This window comes from Nerophis lumbriciformis, linkage group LG04 (genome assembly GCF_033978685.3).
Source record: "Nerophis lumbriciformis linkage group LG04, RoL_Nlum_v2.1, whole genome shotgun sequence".
Taxonomy (NCBI): domain Eukaryota; kingdom Metazoa; phylum Chordata; class Actinopteri; order Syngnathiformes; family Syngnathidae; genus Nerophis; species Nerophis lumbriciformis.
In genome coordinates, this window is record NC_084551.2 from 40,840,937 (window position 1) to 40,857,310 (window position 16,374).

The 16,374-nt window shown below is 40.2% G+C and overlaps 1 protein-coding gene across 2 annotated transcripts in view; it reads right to left on the bottom strand.

The window, feature by feature from the left end:
- Positions 1-79: 79 nt before the first annotated feature.
- The window catches only part of virma (vir like m6A methyltransferase associated), a 33,820-nt gene continuing 17,525 nt past the window's right edge, over positions 80-16,374 (bottom strand). For both annotated transcript variants that reach the window (XM_061955113.1, XM_061955105.1), the window contains exons 14-27: positions 16,028-16,121; positions 15,043-15,431; positions 14,807-14,962; positions 14,500-14,735; positions 14,171-14,420; positions 13,886-14,103; positions 13,673-13,805; positions 13,460-13,603; positions 6,793-6,947; positions 6,620-6,716; positions 3,676-3,842; positions 3,251-3,600; positions 528-677; positions 80-460 (exon numbers count right to left, since the gene is read on the bottom strand). In XM_061955113.1, the coding sequence (XP_061811097.1) occupies positions 246-460; positions 528-677; positions 3,251-3,600; positions 3,676-3,842; positions 6,620-6,716; positions 6,793-6,947; positions 13,460-13,603; positions 13,673-13,805; positions 13,886-14,103; positions 14,171-14,420; positions 14,500-14,735; positions 14,807-14,962; positions 15,043-15,431; positions 16,028-16,121 (2,754 nt within the window). In that variant the 3' untranslated portion in view covers positions 80-245. The remainder of the gene's footprint in view (positions 461-527; positions 678-3,250; positions 3,601-3,675; positions 3,843-6,619; positions 6,717-6,792; positions 6,948-13,459; positions 13,604-13,672; positions 13,806-13,885; positions 14,104-14,170; positions 14,421-14,499; positions 14,736-14,806; positions 14,963-15,042; positions 15,432-16,027; positions 16,122-16,374) is intronic.

Genomic DNA, 16,374 nt, shown 5'->3' on the forward strand with positions numbered 1-16,374 from the left:
ATGCACCTGGGGATAGGTTGATTGGCAACACTAAATTGCTTTTCTCTTACGTTAAAAAAACAACAAATGGAAGAGAAAGTCAATTACTATGAACTTTAATTCTGAATAAGACAACATAAAATCAAACAACACAAAATAAATGACATTATGATCACCACGGACGCGTTTCCATGAAGACGGCACATACAAGATCCTGATTGGTCCATTTGGAGCCCTAAGAGGCTTGAGTCAATGCCCAGGTGGATTTACCTGGTGAAGGAGCGGACGTGTCGGCCCCTGCCGCCTCCGCTTCCTCCCCCACCGCTAAATTTGCTCATCTGGGATCCTCTGCCTCCTCCGCCTCCTCCTCCTCCTCCGCCCGGGTTGCCCCCGCCTCCTCCTCCTCCTCCACCAAGCCACGACAGCCCTGTGCCTCCTCTGCCGCGTGGTGCGCGATCACGTGGAGCCAGGCGATATGCATCTGGTGGAGGAAGAGAAAATAAGTTCCGAAATGCTTTTCCAGTAGAAGAGTGTGTGTCGTTCCTTACTAGCAGGAAGTTGTCTGGAGGGCAAAGGTCCTCGTGTGAAGTTGCCTTGGCCTCCGCGAGGTTCACTGTAGGTTCCTCTGTGAGTGACTGCCGGGACTTGGCCGCTCCATGATGAGCCTCCTCGGCCTCCCTCCCTGCGGGGGTAGTTACCTGTGGAACAAAGATTTTAGCGCCCTCTGCTGGTGCTACTGAAAAGTGCAGAATTGATATAACTGGAACCCTGCATCAGAAATAGTTTAAGATGTTTTTTAATCTACTCATAAAAGTAACAAATCAGGCATTCAGCAGTTTTGATCTTTATGCTTTGTTTGCAGCTTTGTTTTGTTGATGTCGTTATCTATCGAATAGAACTGCTGCAGTAATGTCCTTGTATGTCTTGACTACAATTAAAAAGATTTTCTACTAAAAAAAAAAGAAAATGAAATTGGTGTATTTTGGTAGTAAAATCCATGTTAACAATGCCATACTTTTATTTTGAAGCTTACAAGAAATCCCCGTGTACACATATTTTATGTTGTGCAACTGGATAGTAGTAAAGCTTTGTGATAATTAAGTGTTACAGTCATTATTCATAAAAATTTAACATTTGAGTCTTAAATTTGATGTCAACAAAAGTAGTCGACAATATAAGTCAACGTCGACTTAGGCGGGCAATTTGTAGTAAGAAGAGTTGTTTGACAAAGCTAAAGACAGGGAGGCCGTACTTCTTCCTTACTTATTAGTTTTACTTGGTATATTCCTGACAACCAATGTCCTCTACAGTAAAAATTAGATTTTTGGTCTATACATGTTGTCAGTGTTACAAATAATGGGGAAAATAGTCTACAATGTAAAAAACTGGAGATTTGATGGCCCCTAAAAACCTGGCAGCTCAGTCGGCAGAATTTCACCATAAAATATTAAAGTTTTAAGTTTCTACACTGGGTAAAATAAAAAACGATACCGATGGTATTTTTACGGTAATATTCTGGCGACTGAGATGCCAGTTTTCCCCCCTTAAAATCTAGTTGTCCTTTTTACAGTCCATTACTGTAAATTGAAAAAAAGGTATCACTGTCATTTTTCATTAAAATTTACAGCCAGTTTTTTTACCATCGCTTTGCTGTTTTTAATGACCTACTGCAAAATAGTCAAAAATCATCTCTGTGACATGCTGTTTTTTTCAACTGAATTCACCTTGCCCTCAACGGTTTACTCTACATCCCATCCACCCTTGATTTAAAAGTATCTTAGCTTTGTTTGTCAAATCTTGACCAGTCTTGATGTGATCTTTACTTTACAACCTGAGACATAATATTTCTGGCGGCTCCAAATAACTTGAAATGTGCCTTTTCCCACTTCCAAATCAGACATGGTGTTTAAATAACTTCTCTTGAGCTGCAGGGCATACTGTGCATCTGGAAAACATTCACAGCGCTTAACTATTTCCACAATTTGTTATTTTACAGCCTCATTCCAAGTTTAAATTAATTAATTTTTGTCCTCAATATTCTACGCACAATACCCCATAACGACAATGCTTTTTTTTTTTTAAAGATTTTGTTTGCAAATATATTAAAAATAAAACACTAAAAATCACATGTACATAATAAGTATTCACAGCCTTTGCCATGAAGCTCAAAAATGAGCTCAGGGGCATCCTGTTTCAACTGATCATCTGTGAGATGTTCCTACAGCTTGATTGTAATCCACGCGTGGCAAATTTAGTTGGAAAGGCACACACCAGTCTATATACAGTATAAGGCCCCACACTTTACAGTGTATGGCAAACCAAACCAACAATGAAGCAAACCAAACCAACAATGAAGTCTAAGGAATTGTCTGTAGACCTCAGAGACAGGCTGGGGAAGGGTACAAAAAAATGTCTGCTGCCTTAAAGGTCCCAATGAGGACAGGGCCTCCATCATCCGTAAATGGAAAAGTTTGGAACCACCAGGACTCTTCCGAGAGCTGGCCGGCCGTCTAAACTGAGCGATCGGGGGAGAAGGGCCATGGTCAGAGAGGTGAGCGAGAACTTGATGGTCACTTCATCAGAGCTTAGTTTTTTATTTTTAATACATTTGCAAAAAATTCTAATAAACCTTTTCACATTGTCATTATGGGATATTGCGTGTCGAAGTTTAAGGACACAAATTAATTTATTCCATTGTGGAATAAGGCTCTAACATAACAAAATGTGGAACAAGTGAAGCTCTTGTGAATACTTTCCAAATGCACTGTAGATTTAGATGATATCTTCATTAAAAATAGATTACTTTAAAGTTAAAGTTAAAGTACCAATGATTGTCACACACACACTAGGTGTGGCGAAATTATTCTCTGCATTTGACCCATCACCCTTGATCACCCCCTGGGAGGTGAGGGGAGCAGTGGGCAGCAGCGGTGGCCGCGCCCGGGAAACATTTTTGGTGATTTAACCCCCAATTCCAACCCTTGATGCTGAGTGCCAAGCAGGGAGGTAATGGGTCCCATTCTTATTGTCTTTGATATGACTCGGCCGGGGTTTAAACTCACAACCTACCGTTCTCAGGGCAGACACTCTAACCACTAGGCCACTGAGTAGGTCATATTTAAATCATATTTAAGTCTGTATTATTATAGTAATGTATCAGGACAAAAGTCAAGCTACCGGTACTTCCTGGGATGGTGCACAAACTATAACACACTTGAAACTGTGAAAAATGACAACTACCATGTAATTGAGAACCAACGTGCGTACTTACCAGACAGTAGTACACTTTTAGGTTGTGGTGGCGTGAAAAAGCGAGTTTGGTTGTGGAAGGTGGCCCTGCCCCGGTTTCCAGTAAAGAGTCCTCTGGTCGGGAGCTTGGGGGAGCTTTTAATAGGCCGCTTAAGAGGCAAAAGTCCGATTGGGGTGGTAATGTCTTTGAACTCCGCTGCCACAAAGTCGTCCACGTGCATGCTGGGAGGACGGGAAGTGTTCTGTTTACGCTGGCGGAAGATGTCATGGGGCCTGCACAGATTCTGTCCAAAGCCCCCGCGACCTCCTCTGCCACGCGGAGCAGCCATGATGTGTGCTCTTTTAGCAGGTTCCATGTAGTCGGATTTTCCACTGCATGAATGATGCACAATAATGGATCAGTTGTTGTTGACAAGTATTCAGCCCTTGTAGGACTAAATGTGCTACCTTGATGTAATGAAGGTCTCATGCTTGTGTTTCCCCAGTCGCAAGCCCTTTGGAGTCTTGGTGTGACCAGGGGAGGTGGGCTCTGACAGGTAAGAGCGCTCCAGCTCGGCCCTCAGGTCCAGTTCTGGACAACATTCTTGGGCTAAACCCACCAGGTCAACCTTTACCTATGACAAGGATACAGAGCTATTAAGATAAAATACTGTTTCTGCGCAATGTTAGTGTTGTTGATGTGGAACTGAATGTTTTTTTGTTTTTGTCGGTTTTAATACAGTAGTACCTCGTATGCAGTAACATATTGCATCATTTCCTGCTGTATTATTTTCTCAAAATTATTTTTAATCAACTTGTCCATTTACTATTACCGTATTTTTCGGACTATAAGCCGCAACCACTAAATTTTGGGAGAATTTTTTTATTTGGTTTATATATTAGCCGCACCGGATTATAAATCGGATATTTACCTGTACATTGTGAAATTAGATAGTTACATAGAAATATTTTGTAAATGTTTATTTACGTACCATAATTGTTTCCAAAGAGTGCCTGTTAACACGGCAGTAAAACGGCTGATCTAACAAAACAGAAACGTCTTCATTCATCCTTTATGAGATTAATTTGATTTTCTCCTTTTTTAAATAAGGTTCAAGATGTTTCTGAAACTTCTTCTTCCTTGTACTTTGTAAACACTGAGTTTAAACAGTTTTTTTTTTTACAGTGGACCGTTTTGGTACATTGTTTTGAGTGCTTTGCTTTAATCCATTCCATAATTTAGCTATTAGCGAATACAAATCCATAGACTAGCCGCACATTTGCAAAGGCTCGCAAGATCATCACCATCATGTTTACCATCACCATGTTGCTGAACATGTTATAATTCTATGTGTGTTGGGTTTTAGCAGCACAGGCGTGCATGCGCGCTTTAAACCCCCCAAAAAAGATTCATAATGTTCCCAGGGCTCTGTCTCCATGTAGGTTGGTTTTAAAGATACCGTATTTTTTGGAGTATAAGTCGCACCGGCCGAAAATGCATAATAAAGAAGGAAAAAAAACATATATAAGTCGCACTGGAGTATAAGTCGCATTTTTTGGGGAAATTTCTTTGATAAAACCCAACACCAAGAATAGACATTTGAAAGGCAATTTAAAATAAATAAAGAATAGTGAACAACAGGCTGAATAAGTGTACGTTGTATGACGCATAAGTAACCAACTGAGAACGTGCCTGGTATGTTAACGTAACATATTATGGTAAGAGTCATTCAAATAACTATAACATATAGAACATGCTATACGTTTACCAAACAATCTGTCACTCCTAATCGCTAAATCCCATGAAACCTTATACGTCTAGTCTCTTACGTGAATGAGCTAAATAATATTATTTGATATTTTACGGTAATGTGTTAATAATTTCACACATAAGTTGCTCCTGAGTACAAGTCGCACCCCCGGCCAAACTATGAAAAAAACTGCGACTTATAGTCAGAAAAATACGGTAATGTACATGTCATTGTACGTCTAAAGTATATCAAAATAAACATATTCGGGGTGTAATGCCCCCAAGTCAGCTGTTGCTGCTTTTTCCAGGCTTCTGATTGGACAAAATGTGCATGACAGCAGGTGTATGTGTTGGTGTGTAGACAAAGACAGAAACTACATTTGTGTGGATGGGGATTGTTTTAACCCCAAATGTGCGTTTGTGAAACTCTCCATGTTTGTGTGGACATGGCCTTAGAAGTGGCTTTGTACTGTGGAAGGACATTACCCGATGGCTAGAATGCTACATTGCGTTGGACGCGTTCGTTCGCGTGTCGCTGTTAAATTTGCAAGACACAGCTAGAATGTGTCATCAACCATAGTAATAAAAACTGTCGGCCAAATTTGTATCATTTATATAGTCCATATCGCACAAAACTAGTACCTCGGTTTTCATATTTCATTTTTTATATGATCAGTTTTTAATGAAAATATTCGCTAACACTCTCGTATGTTGTGTAGGGGCCATTTTTGGCCTGCATCTCGTTTTTTAGTGGCCTTTGGCATTATAGAAAGATAAAAACTAATTGATTATAAATTAGATTTAATATTACAACAGCTTATAACCCAAATCTAAGATGTGACTGTTCATAAAGCTTAGCATATATTGACTTACATAGGATTGTTTTTAAGCTTCTTTAATGTAAAAAAAAAATGGTTTATGGTACCTCAATCTAAGACCGTGAAGCACATACTAAATTAATTTCAATGGGAGATGTTGATTTGGGATACAAGTGTTTTGAGTCAAGAGCTATGTCATAAAACCAATTAGGCTGGTAAATTGAGGTATTACGTTATCAAAGTAGCCCCCATATCCTTAATTTTTTCTGTTGGGAAAAGTTTGTACACCCCTGTTATCGTGCGGCCAAACATTGCACAAAAAAAACTAGACCAATTGCTTTGCCCGTGTATCTTTCCTCTGAATCGAGTGCCCAAACTAACAAATAATTCCAACACTTAGTGACTCAGTAGGTTTTTTTATTGAGTACCGGTACAAGTGCAAAATATGCCAGCACTTCATTAACTATACAACTATAATTATTTTCTATCAAATGTGTTTTGTGTGAATATTTTTGGGTGTTTGGAACAGATTAATTAGATTTATATTATTTGTTATGGGAAAAATTGCTTCAGTTTTTGTATAATTTGGTTTTAGTCTGACGTTTTGGAACGGATTATTGACAAAAAAAAGAGGTATTTATATTTGTATAATGGTTTTCTGTTGGCGAGACCTGGGTTTTCGTTTCATTCCACATGTTTCATATTATAAAAGACAATATTAAATTGTGTTTTTGATTATTTAATTCAGCAAATGTTAATGCAAATCAATTACAATTATGTCTTGAAAGGCAAAAAAAGCTCTTAACTGATTATGTGAACATAAATAATTAGCAATGACCCTCACCATGTCAAGTTCAGTTTCGATGTCATCCGTTTGGAATGGAGAGAACCACATTGCTTTGAGTTGTTCATCAAGGGCTTCTGAAAGAATAAACACTGTCCTAAAGAAAATGAGATAAACATGTTAGATTTGTTTTAGTTCCAATCTCCTTTACTGAGTATCATCAGCGGTTTTACCGGTGATTAAACTGCGCTCCAAGAGTCTCTGGCACCGGCAAAATAGGCTCCGTATCCACTGAAGGCAGCTCATCTGCTGCCGTCTCCAGTGTTTTCCTCAGGACAGTCACACTCTCCAACATGGTCTCCAATGCATCATCTTCCTTACACAGTTTCTGCAAAGGAAACAAGTCCATATGATGTATGATGATTTTCCTCTTTTCTGACTTAAATGTTACAATGTTGGATAGTCATATTAAACATTAGCAGAGCATCAAGTTAAAAGCTTCATGCATTTGGGCATGAGCTTGTATGCATTTTTGGATGCCTGTGTTGCGGTGTTTTGTGGTCTTTTTAAAAGATAACAGTGAAGGGGACATATTTATTTGGACATTAAAAGGGCGTTCACACATTGCCAGTTTGAGTGCCGTTTCTTAAACCGCCGTAAAACACGTCTCAACGATGGCGGGAAGCCTCTGTTTTGAACGCAGTGCCAACGCTGGTTGGCGTAGTAGTACCACGGATCTCCCCGAAAGGCAGCGGAGTCCTCCACTGTGTACTCGCCATCAACTGCAGTGCCTTAATGAACCCATATTGTTTTTGTGTTTAAGCCCACCATCTTTGTGTCGTTTCCCTGTCCACATTGTGAAGGTCCGGGAGGAAAATGTGACTAGGGGAGTATGGCGCTGTCAACAGTATTATATTTTTCTTGCAGTGCAAATATGGAGACTGCTGTTCTCTAAACAGCGAAAAGCATTTTGAACATGGTCCATTTTGACTTGCCAAGACCGGCACAAGAAATTTAAAATGTAACATTTTTTTGGCGGGTCCCTGTGGTTCTCAGGCTTAATGGGTTATGAGCGACAGGTGGTAAGATATTTTTGTTCAGTGTTAACACGGTCTTTGGCGGAGCACGGCAAATTGCAGAACCGCTATGAACCACCTCGGCAATGTGTGAACTCACGTTAAGTAGGGTTGCGCAATATAAACAATATGACATGATGTCAATTTGGCCAACGATTGTTATAATGCATGTTAAAGGCATTCAAGCGGTGTTCTAAAAATTTGCAGGAGCGAGTTACAAATATCCTGCAGAGTTGTACATAAGTTTCCATGTTGCTGTTCCTGCAGTATTCAAACAAGCAAAAATTAAACATTCAGCATGTTTTGCAGGCGTTTCGCACGGCAAATACTTTACCTTTCATGACCGTTTGTAATTGATTACTAAATAAATGCACGGCACAAAGACACACTCCTCTATTTAACATTAATGCATACCATCCATCCATCCATTTTCTACCGCTTATTCCCTTTTGGGGTCGCGGGGGGCGCTGGAGCCTATCTCAGCTACAATCGGGCGGAAGGCGGGGTACACCCTGGACAAGTCGCCACCTCATCGCAGGGCCAACACAGATAGACAGACAACATTCACACTCACATCCACACACTAGGGCCAATTTAGTGTTGCCAATCAACCTATCCCCAGGTGCATGTCTTTGGAGGTGGGAGGAAGCCGGAGTACCCGGAGGGAACCCACGCAGTCACGGGGAGAACATGCAAACTCCACACAGAAAGATCCCGAGCCCGGGATTGAACCCAAGACTACTCAGGACCTTCGTATTGTGGGGCAGATGCACTAACCCCTCTGCTTGCTAAACACAGCATCAAAGTCATTAATTAGCACCATGAAACCCTTCTGCTGCATCTTGTTCTCTGACAAAGTACCGGTAGGTGTTTTGTGAACATCCGCCACACTTCCATGATAATTTGTTCATTAAAAAGGGCGAACCTGCATCACCAAATCTGCATTTATTTATTTATTTGTGCCCACGAATAAATGGGAAACACTCACGTGTGTACGTGCGTGTGTGAGGAGCGCCATGCAGTATGTCCGTGCAGATTCAGGCATGTAATTTGAACTTAATGAAAAAGACGGAAAGTAAGATTGCGGAACGAACTCTGATATTAACAAAAGAAACAATATTGTCATATAAAATTGTCTGTAAATAAATAAATAATCCACAAGAACCACATGGGTTAGCCTACTCTATACAGTATTTACAACCTTACTAGTGTTCACTTCACAGCCACAGATGGTCCAATTGGTTATTTATATCATTTACACATTACTTTGGTTCATTCACACATTACTTTGACATTTTTGCTTTGATGGCTCTAACATGAGGCTTCCTGTCAAATTTCTGAGCAGCTTGCATTTTCCTTTTTGTTTCTGCTTTAGTGGATTCTGTCTTGGATTTTATAGCCAATTTTTGTCTTTTCGACTCCCTCTCCACTTCTAACTGCTCCAAATGCAAAAATCATAAAGAGTACAAACAATGTTTATTCTATTAGCTAACTTCCTTTATCTGAATAGCCATTTGTGATTTACATCATGAAATAACAAATATCTTGCAGTTACCGTTGCAGTATGTTGTTTATGTTTCAAAATGATTCAACTATTCAATGTCAAAATATAAACAGTAGAAATAATGAACAAAATGTCAGCTAATGTCTTGTTTAAAACACCAATAAAAATTATTTAGTTTGATTTAGATTTAATTTAGCATTTAGACAGACTATACTGTAGCAAAAGTCATCACATGTCTGCCACAACCATGTGTGTTCTTAAATGTGTATTTCACGTCTTCCATGTCGGGAGCAGTTTTGATTTGAGCTTACCGGTACATGGTAAACAACTAAAATGAATGTTTTGGGCATTGTTTTATCCAGACCATACATTTGTCCAAATGTGGACAAGTAGACACATTGTGGGTTTCCTGGACGTTGTCTCCATCACTAAAAGAAAAAGAAGAAGAATCCCTCTTCCATCTTCCACTAGTTTTTTTAAATATAAAAATCGCCCGCTTGAATATTCCCTCTTCTCTTCTCCGACTCTCTCGTCGTCATTTGGGATGTACGTGTCTGTTGTGATTTCCCTTCCTGGTTCCACGACCTGCCCTATCTTGCCTTTGATTGGCCTGTCCGTAATGTTTTGCCCTAATCTTAACTAATCGTGACTCATCATAGTAAACCAACCAACCAATTATGGATTTTCTTACACGTAAACCAACCAATCATTTTGGATTTTTCCCATATATGTTGTCCCCTGCCCGTGGAGTTGCACTAGTCCATTCCTCTCTTTCGCTTTTCCCTCTCTCTTCTTTTGCAGCATGTACAAACCCCGTTTCCATATGAGTTGGGAAACTGTGTTAGATGTAAATATAAATGGAATACAATTATTTGCAAATCCTTTTCAACCCATATTCAATTGAATGCACTACAAAGACAAGATATTTGATGTTCAAACTCATAAATTTAATTTTTTTTTGCAAATAATAATTAACTTAGAATTTCATAGCTGCAACACGTGCCAAAGTAGTTGGGAAAGGGCATGTTCACCACTGTGTTACATGGCCTTTCCTTTTAAAAAAACACTCAGTAAACGTTTGGGAACTGAGGAGACACATTTTTTAAGCTTCTAAGGTAGAATTCTTTCCCATTCTTGCTTGATGTACAGCTTAAGTTGTTTAACAGTCCGGGGGTCTCCGTTGTGGTATTTTAGGCTTCATAATGCGCCACACATTTTCAATGGGAGACAGGTCTGGACTACAGGCAGGCCAGTCTAGTACCCGCACTCTATTACTATGAAGCCACGTTGATGTAACACGTGGCTTGGCATTGTCTTGCTGAAATAAGAAGGGGCGTCCATGGTAACGTTGCTTGGATGGCAACATATGTTGCTCCAAAACCTGTATGTACCTTTCAGCATTAATGGCGCCTTCACAGATGTGTAAGTTACCCATGTCTTGGGCACTAGTACACCCCCATACCATTACAGATGCTGGCTTTTCAACTTTGCGCCTATAACAATCCGGATGGTTCTTTTCCTCTTTGGTCCGGAGGACACAACGTCCACAGTTTCCAAAAACCATTTGAAATGTGGACTCGTCAGACCACAGAACACTTTTCCACTTTGTATCAGTCCATCTTAGATGAGCTCAGGCCCAGCGAAGTCGACGGCGTTTCTGGGTGTTGTTGATAAACGATTTTCGCCTTGCATAGGAGTTTTAACTTGCACTTACAGATGTAGCGACCAACTGTAGTTACTGACAGTGGGTTTCTGAAGTGTTCCTGAGCCCATGTGGTGATATCCTTTACACACTGATGTTGCTTGTTGATGCAGTACAGCCTGAGGGATCGAAGGTCACGGGCTTAGCTGCTTACGTGCAGTGATTTTTCCAGATTCTGAACCCTTTGATGATATTACGAACCGTAGATGGTGAAATCCCTAAATTCCTGGCAATAGCTGGTTAAGAAAGGTTTTTCTTAAACTGTTCAACAATTTTCTCACGCATTTGTTGACAAAGTGGTGACCCTCGCCCCATCCTTGTTTGTGAATGACTGAGCATTTCATGGAATCTACTTTTATACCCAATCATGGCACCCACCTGTTCCCAATTTGCCCGTTCACCTGTGGGATGTTCCAAATAAGTGTTTGATGAACATTCCTCAACTTTATCAGTATTTATTGCCACCTTTCCCAACTTCTTTGTCACGTGTTGCTGGCATCAAATTCTAAAGTTAATGATTATTTGCAAAAAAAATGTTTATCAGTTTGAACATCAAATATGTTGTCTTTGTAGCATATTCAACTGAATATGGGTTGAAAATGATTTGCAAATCATTGTACTCCGTTTATATTTACATCTAACAAAATTTCCCAACTCATATGGAAACGGGGTTTGTAGTATAGTTAACCGCTACATGGGTCTAAAAATAGCTAAACTACGGTAATCGCTACTTGTTTAAAAAGTAGCAAAGCTACTGCCAAGCTACTGGGAAATGTAGTTAAACTATGTAGCTTCGATTTTTAAGTTAATAATTTTTAATGGAAAACCGTAGTTTTACCACTGCAGCTGTAAACCGGAATGGATTATCAAAAAACTTACTCAAAACGGTAAAACCGTAGTTGTTGGCAGATATGGCAAAGAGACGCATTAAGATTTTAACACACTTGTAGGTCGGAAAAAATTTAAAATATTTTTTTATATTTTTAGTGATAAAAAAAGACGGATTTCCGACTATAAACGGAAAAATCACATGCCTGAGATTGGAATGCAGAGCGCTCTCACATTAAGTAGGACCCTTGGAGGCTCAAGACATGATAGAGAGAGATTTTACGATGTTCTTTTTGTTAATAACTTCATCATAATTGATCTCCTGGTGTGACTGTTAACTTTTTGGATTTAAATGTATCCAAAACCAAATAATTAATTATTGATTTTAGACGTAAGAAGGAAATTTCTACAGAGTGCATCATACATAACAAAAAAGTTGACATTGTTTCATCATATAAATATTTGTGGATCTTTTTTGACGACCAGTTCAAGTTTGATATAAACGCTGATTTTATAGTGAAGCGAGCACAACAGAGAATTCATCTTCTCAGGAAATTAAATTATTTCTCTGTTTTTAGATTTTAGATGTCTTTATCAAACATTTATTGAGAGTCTTATGTGTTTTTATTTTATTTGTTGGTTTCACTGTCTTTCAGTTAAAGACCGAAACAGCCTGACTAGTATTGTTAAGTCTTGCTCTAAGATTACCGGAGTAAAACTAAGAGACTTAAACTTCTTCTGCAACCAGCAAATCCTCCGAAATCCAAAGAGCATTTTAGCCTCTCCGAGCCATGTCCTTGCGGTGAAATTCTCTCTGTTGCCTTCAGGGGGACACTATGCCCTTCCATTATGTAAAACAAATCGCTTTTCCAAATCGTTTGTCCCCTCTGCACTTTGACTCTTAAACTTTTACGTTTTTCAGAGTGTTGTATTGTTCATGTATTTATTGACTTTTTTATTATTTTTATTTATTTATTGTGAGCCATGTAGGCTTTGCAAACCACGACAACCTGCTGCTCAAATTGAATTGCCCCTTGAGGGATTAATAAAGTTGTTTGAATTGAATTAAATAATTGGATTTCAATAAAAATCGATTGCTGGTGCAGCTCTAGTTTCTCAGCTGTAGTACGATGGGCTGCAGCGGTAGTCAGTTGTAGTACACTTTTCCAGAACTTGTGGCAGTAATGACAATCTCAAACAAACAGAAGAAGTCTGGAACTTAAGTCATAGAGAAGTTTCTTAAGCACAACAAATATGACTAAAGTGGTGATGCTGTATTGTCATTTGTACCTATAATTTTATTGACAGGTTGTATAGGAAACATATTCATTATTAATTTAGTTTATTTATTTTAGCATGTAATTTATGTAAAATTATTTTTTTGTCAGTTATTTATGAGTCCCTTCTTATGCAGTATATTTGGTTAGTACCTATTTTTCTAATCAGCCTAACCTAAAGTTTATGTGTTAAATGAAAAATAATCTTTGTGATTAACATATGGTTTCATATAATTTGACAAGGTTGTAAACTGTAAGCAGGTTAGATATAACTACTGAATACGATTAAAGATTACAAATTCAGTGTTAATATTTGAGTAGGTCCTGGGCCCCTCTGTAGTGGAAAAGTTGGGCTCCAAAGTCAAAAATGTTAAGAACACCTGATCGAGACCTCAATAAAGTGTTTTAAATGTAGAGTAAAATCACTAAAGGTCCTCTGTACAGTACAAAAGCAACATTTGTTGTTTTTGGGGTTGTGGGAATTCGATCAAGATAAGAATGAGTCATTTGTACCGTAATCTGCCTCTCCAAAGTAAGCAGCGGATGTGACTCAGACTTTTCCCATCGCAGGAGAGATTTCATCTCAGAGCCGCTCAGCAACCGAGGAGGAGGAACGAAGGACGGCTCCTCAGCAGATATTTGGCCCTCCTCATTACACTGGAATGGCAATCAAAAACTCAAATGTAAATTTAGAAGAGAAAATTACGACATTTTAGCTCAACTTACCACTGGGTCAGTGTTGACAATCTGTCGGAGGAAGTCTATCAAAGCTGAGAGCAGGTCTGCACAGTCCTTGTTGAATGGAAAAACTAACCTCTTCAAAAGTGAGAATAACCCTGCACTGTGTTTCTTTAAAGCTCTGAAACAATATATTAAACAAAGGTTTAGACAAGTGACAATAATGCTGGAAGACAAGCGTCTTTAAAACTAAATATTTACAATTTGAGATGGTAAAGTCCATATTCATGCTCTGTGAGGAATGTCAGAGTCCTGATACAGGTGAGGAGAAGAGGGACACTGCTGTCTGCGTTTCCCAAAATCTCCATCAAGGCGATACAAATTGATGAAATCATCTCTCGCCCTGGGAGCGCATTGGCCAGCAGCTCCACCTCCGACATGCAGCTTTCTCCAGCTTGAGACGTCACCAGAGAAATATCCTAGTGAAGAGAGCGTTTCATCTTTAGATACTTTGCTTTCCTTGTGAATACATGATTTTTGTCCTACCTGGTCACATAGTGACTGTAATATTGTTCCCATCAGTTCACTGCACTGCTGCTGCTGTAAAGAGTGGTCGGAGGGAGGCACCACTAGAGACAGCAGCAAGGGGAAGACATCCACCAGCTGTTCGTCTCCAGACACTGATCCAGACAGCAAGTGCAAGACGGCGCTCTTGCACGCTCTCTGTGACACTAGTGCATCAGTCATAGAAAGCAGGCGCAGGATTTGGCCCCAGCACAGGACTTTCCCCTCCACCCTGCAGCTCGGACAATTTGTCCACAGTCAATTCATAGCGATACAAGTGACCAGAGTGTGTATGAGTGTATTTCACTCACGGCTGCACCTCCTCCAGCAGCAGCTCCAGCAAGGTCTTCATGATGAGTGTCGCGGTAGGTGAAGAGAGGTCAGCTAGCTGAACACACACCCTCCTGAGAATAGCCAGGAGCGGAGGGCAGCTGGTGGTGCACACACATCTCAAGGTCTCATAGAACACTATCCACTGTGCCCGGATGTGCATGCTCCAAAGCTTTCTTGTGTTTAAGGCTATTGCCACGTCTTGTACTGATAACACCTGAGGAACGGGTGACATGGATAAAATAACAAAAGAAGGAAGGAGCAGAAGGAAAATAAAGAGTCACATACCTGAGTGCTTTGCATCGGAAGTGGTAAAGGCAGGAGCTCTGACAATAATGTCAGACCAGAGAAAAGCCCTTCAGGAGACTTGAGTAAAGACACCAAGACCTCCTTCAACATCAAAGACCATGTGTTACTGGCCAGAGTTTCCTCTGTATGCGTCACCTGTGTGAGACAGGAACCTGGTTCACTTTATTGATAAAAAATAATATATTTGTCTGACTTATTCTTTGAGTTCCGCACACCTCCTCGTTTACACCTTGCGTAAAAGTGAGCAGCACATCAACAATGAGAGCCTGCACTTTGGCTTCCTCTCCATCCAGTCGTCCAGACGCAGGGATGGAACAAACTATCATGTGTAGCGACACCAACACGCTGGCCACACGCGTGTCCCTGAACTGGAACGCCCCACCGCGAAGCAGCTCCATCAGCATCGTGCACAACAACCGCAGCGTGCTGACGCAAATACTGAGGATTGTGCAGCGCTGCGGCGTGGGGCCCATGTTTCCGTGCAAGCGCCACGGCTGCAGCAGGACGCCGCAAAGCTTCTGCAAGACACGCACACATGTATCTAGACCCTCCCCAGAGAACAGTTGGACGCCGGCGAGACTCCACTTCAGGTCCTTTTGCTGACCTGGGGAAACATGGCAGACAAGGTGAGCCCTGTACACCACATATATTTAACAATATTTCCTCATATAGTGGTCATTTATTTACTCAATTATACCTACTCAATTGTATCAGAAGAGTATATTGTATACTTAATTCTAATAATAACATGTACTTTGTAGACGGCTGCACCCAGCAATTATTTTGAGAGGCCATGTCCACGTGAACACAAAAACTTTATAAACGCATACGTTTCTCTGCGTTTAAGCCTCTTGTCCACACGCAAACGCATCATTTTGTCCTTAAAACACACACTTTTGCAAACGTTGGCCAAGGTAAAGAGTTCCAAAACTCTTGCTCGAGCGTATGCATGTTATAATTCCATGAGTGTTGGGTTTCAGCAGCACAGGCGCGTATGCGCGCTTCAGGCGTTTAAAAAAAAAATCTGAATGTTCCCTGAGCTCTATGTAAGTGCAGGCTGTTTTTTCAGATAATGTACGTGTCATTGTACAGCTAGTATATGAAAATAAACATTGAAACAAAGGTGTAATGCCACCAGTTATATGATACAGTGACCGTAATGTTGCAGAATTTTGTTTCGCACAAGTTACTAGCATTTACCCTCAACGGCAGGCGGGGGGCAGGCGATGTGGCAGAGCACCCTGAGAGCAGTGACCAATCCAGTTCCCTCAGGAGTCAACACATTTTCCACATTCTGAAGTTATAAGAAAAAACACATAATGATATACAGTGTTATTCCTATTATGCAGCCTTGACATAAACATGCAACAGTGTAGTTTGAGCGGTTCAGGTATGTCAGCAGAACCCAGCATACGACAGTGACATCTATCAGGTGGCCACTAAGGTTAATTATTAGTAGGAATGTTCCCATCAGGGTTTTAAACTGTCGATTTTGTTACCGATTATCCATGAGTGAGATCGGTCGATACCAATACCGATCACATTTA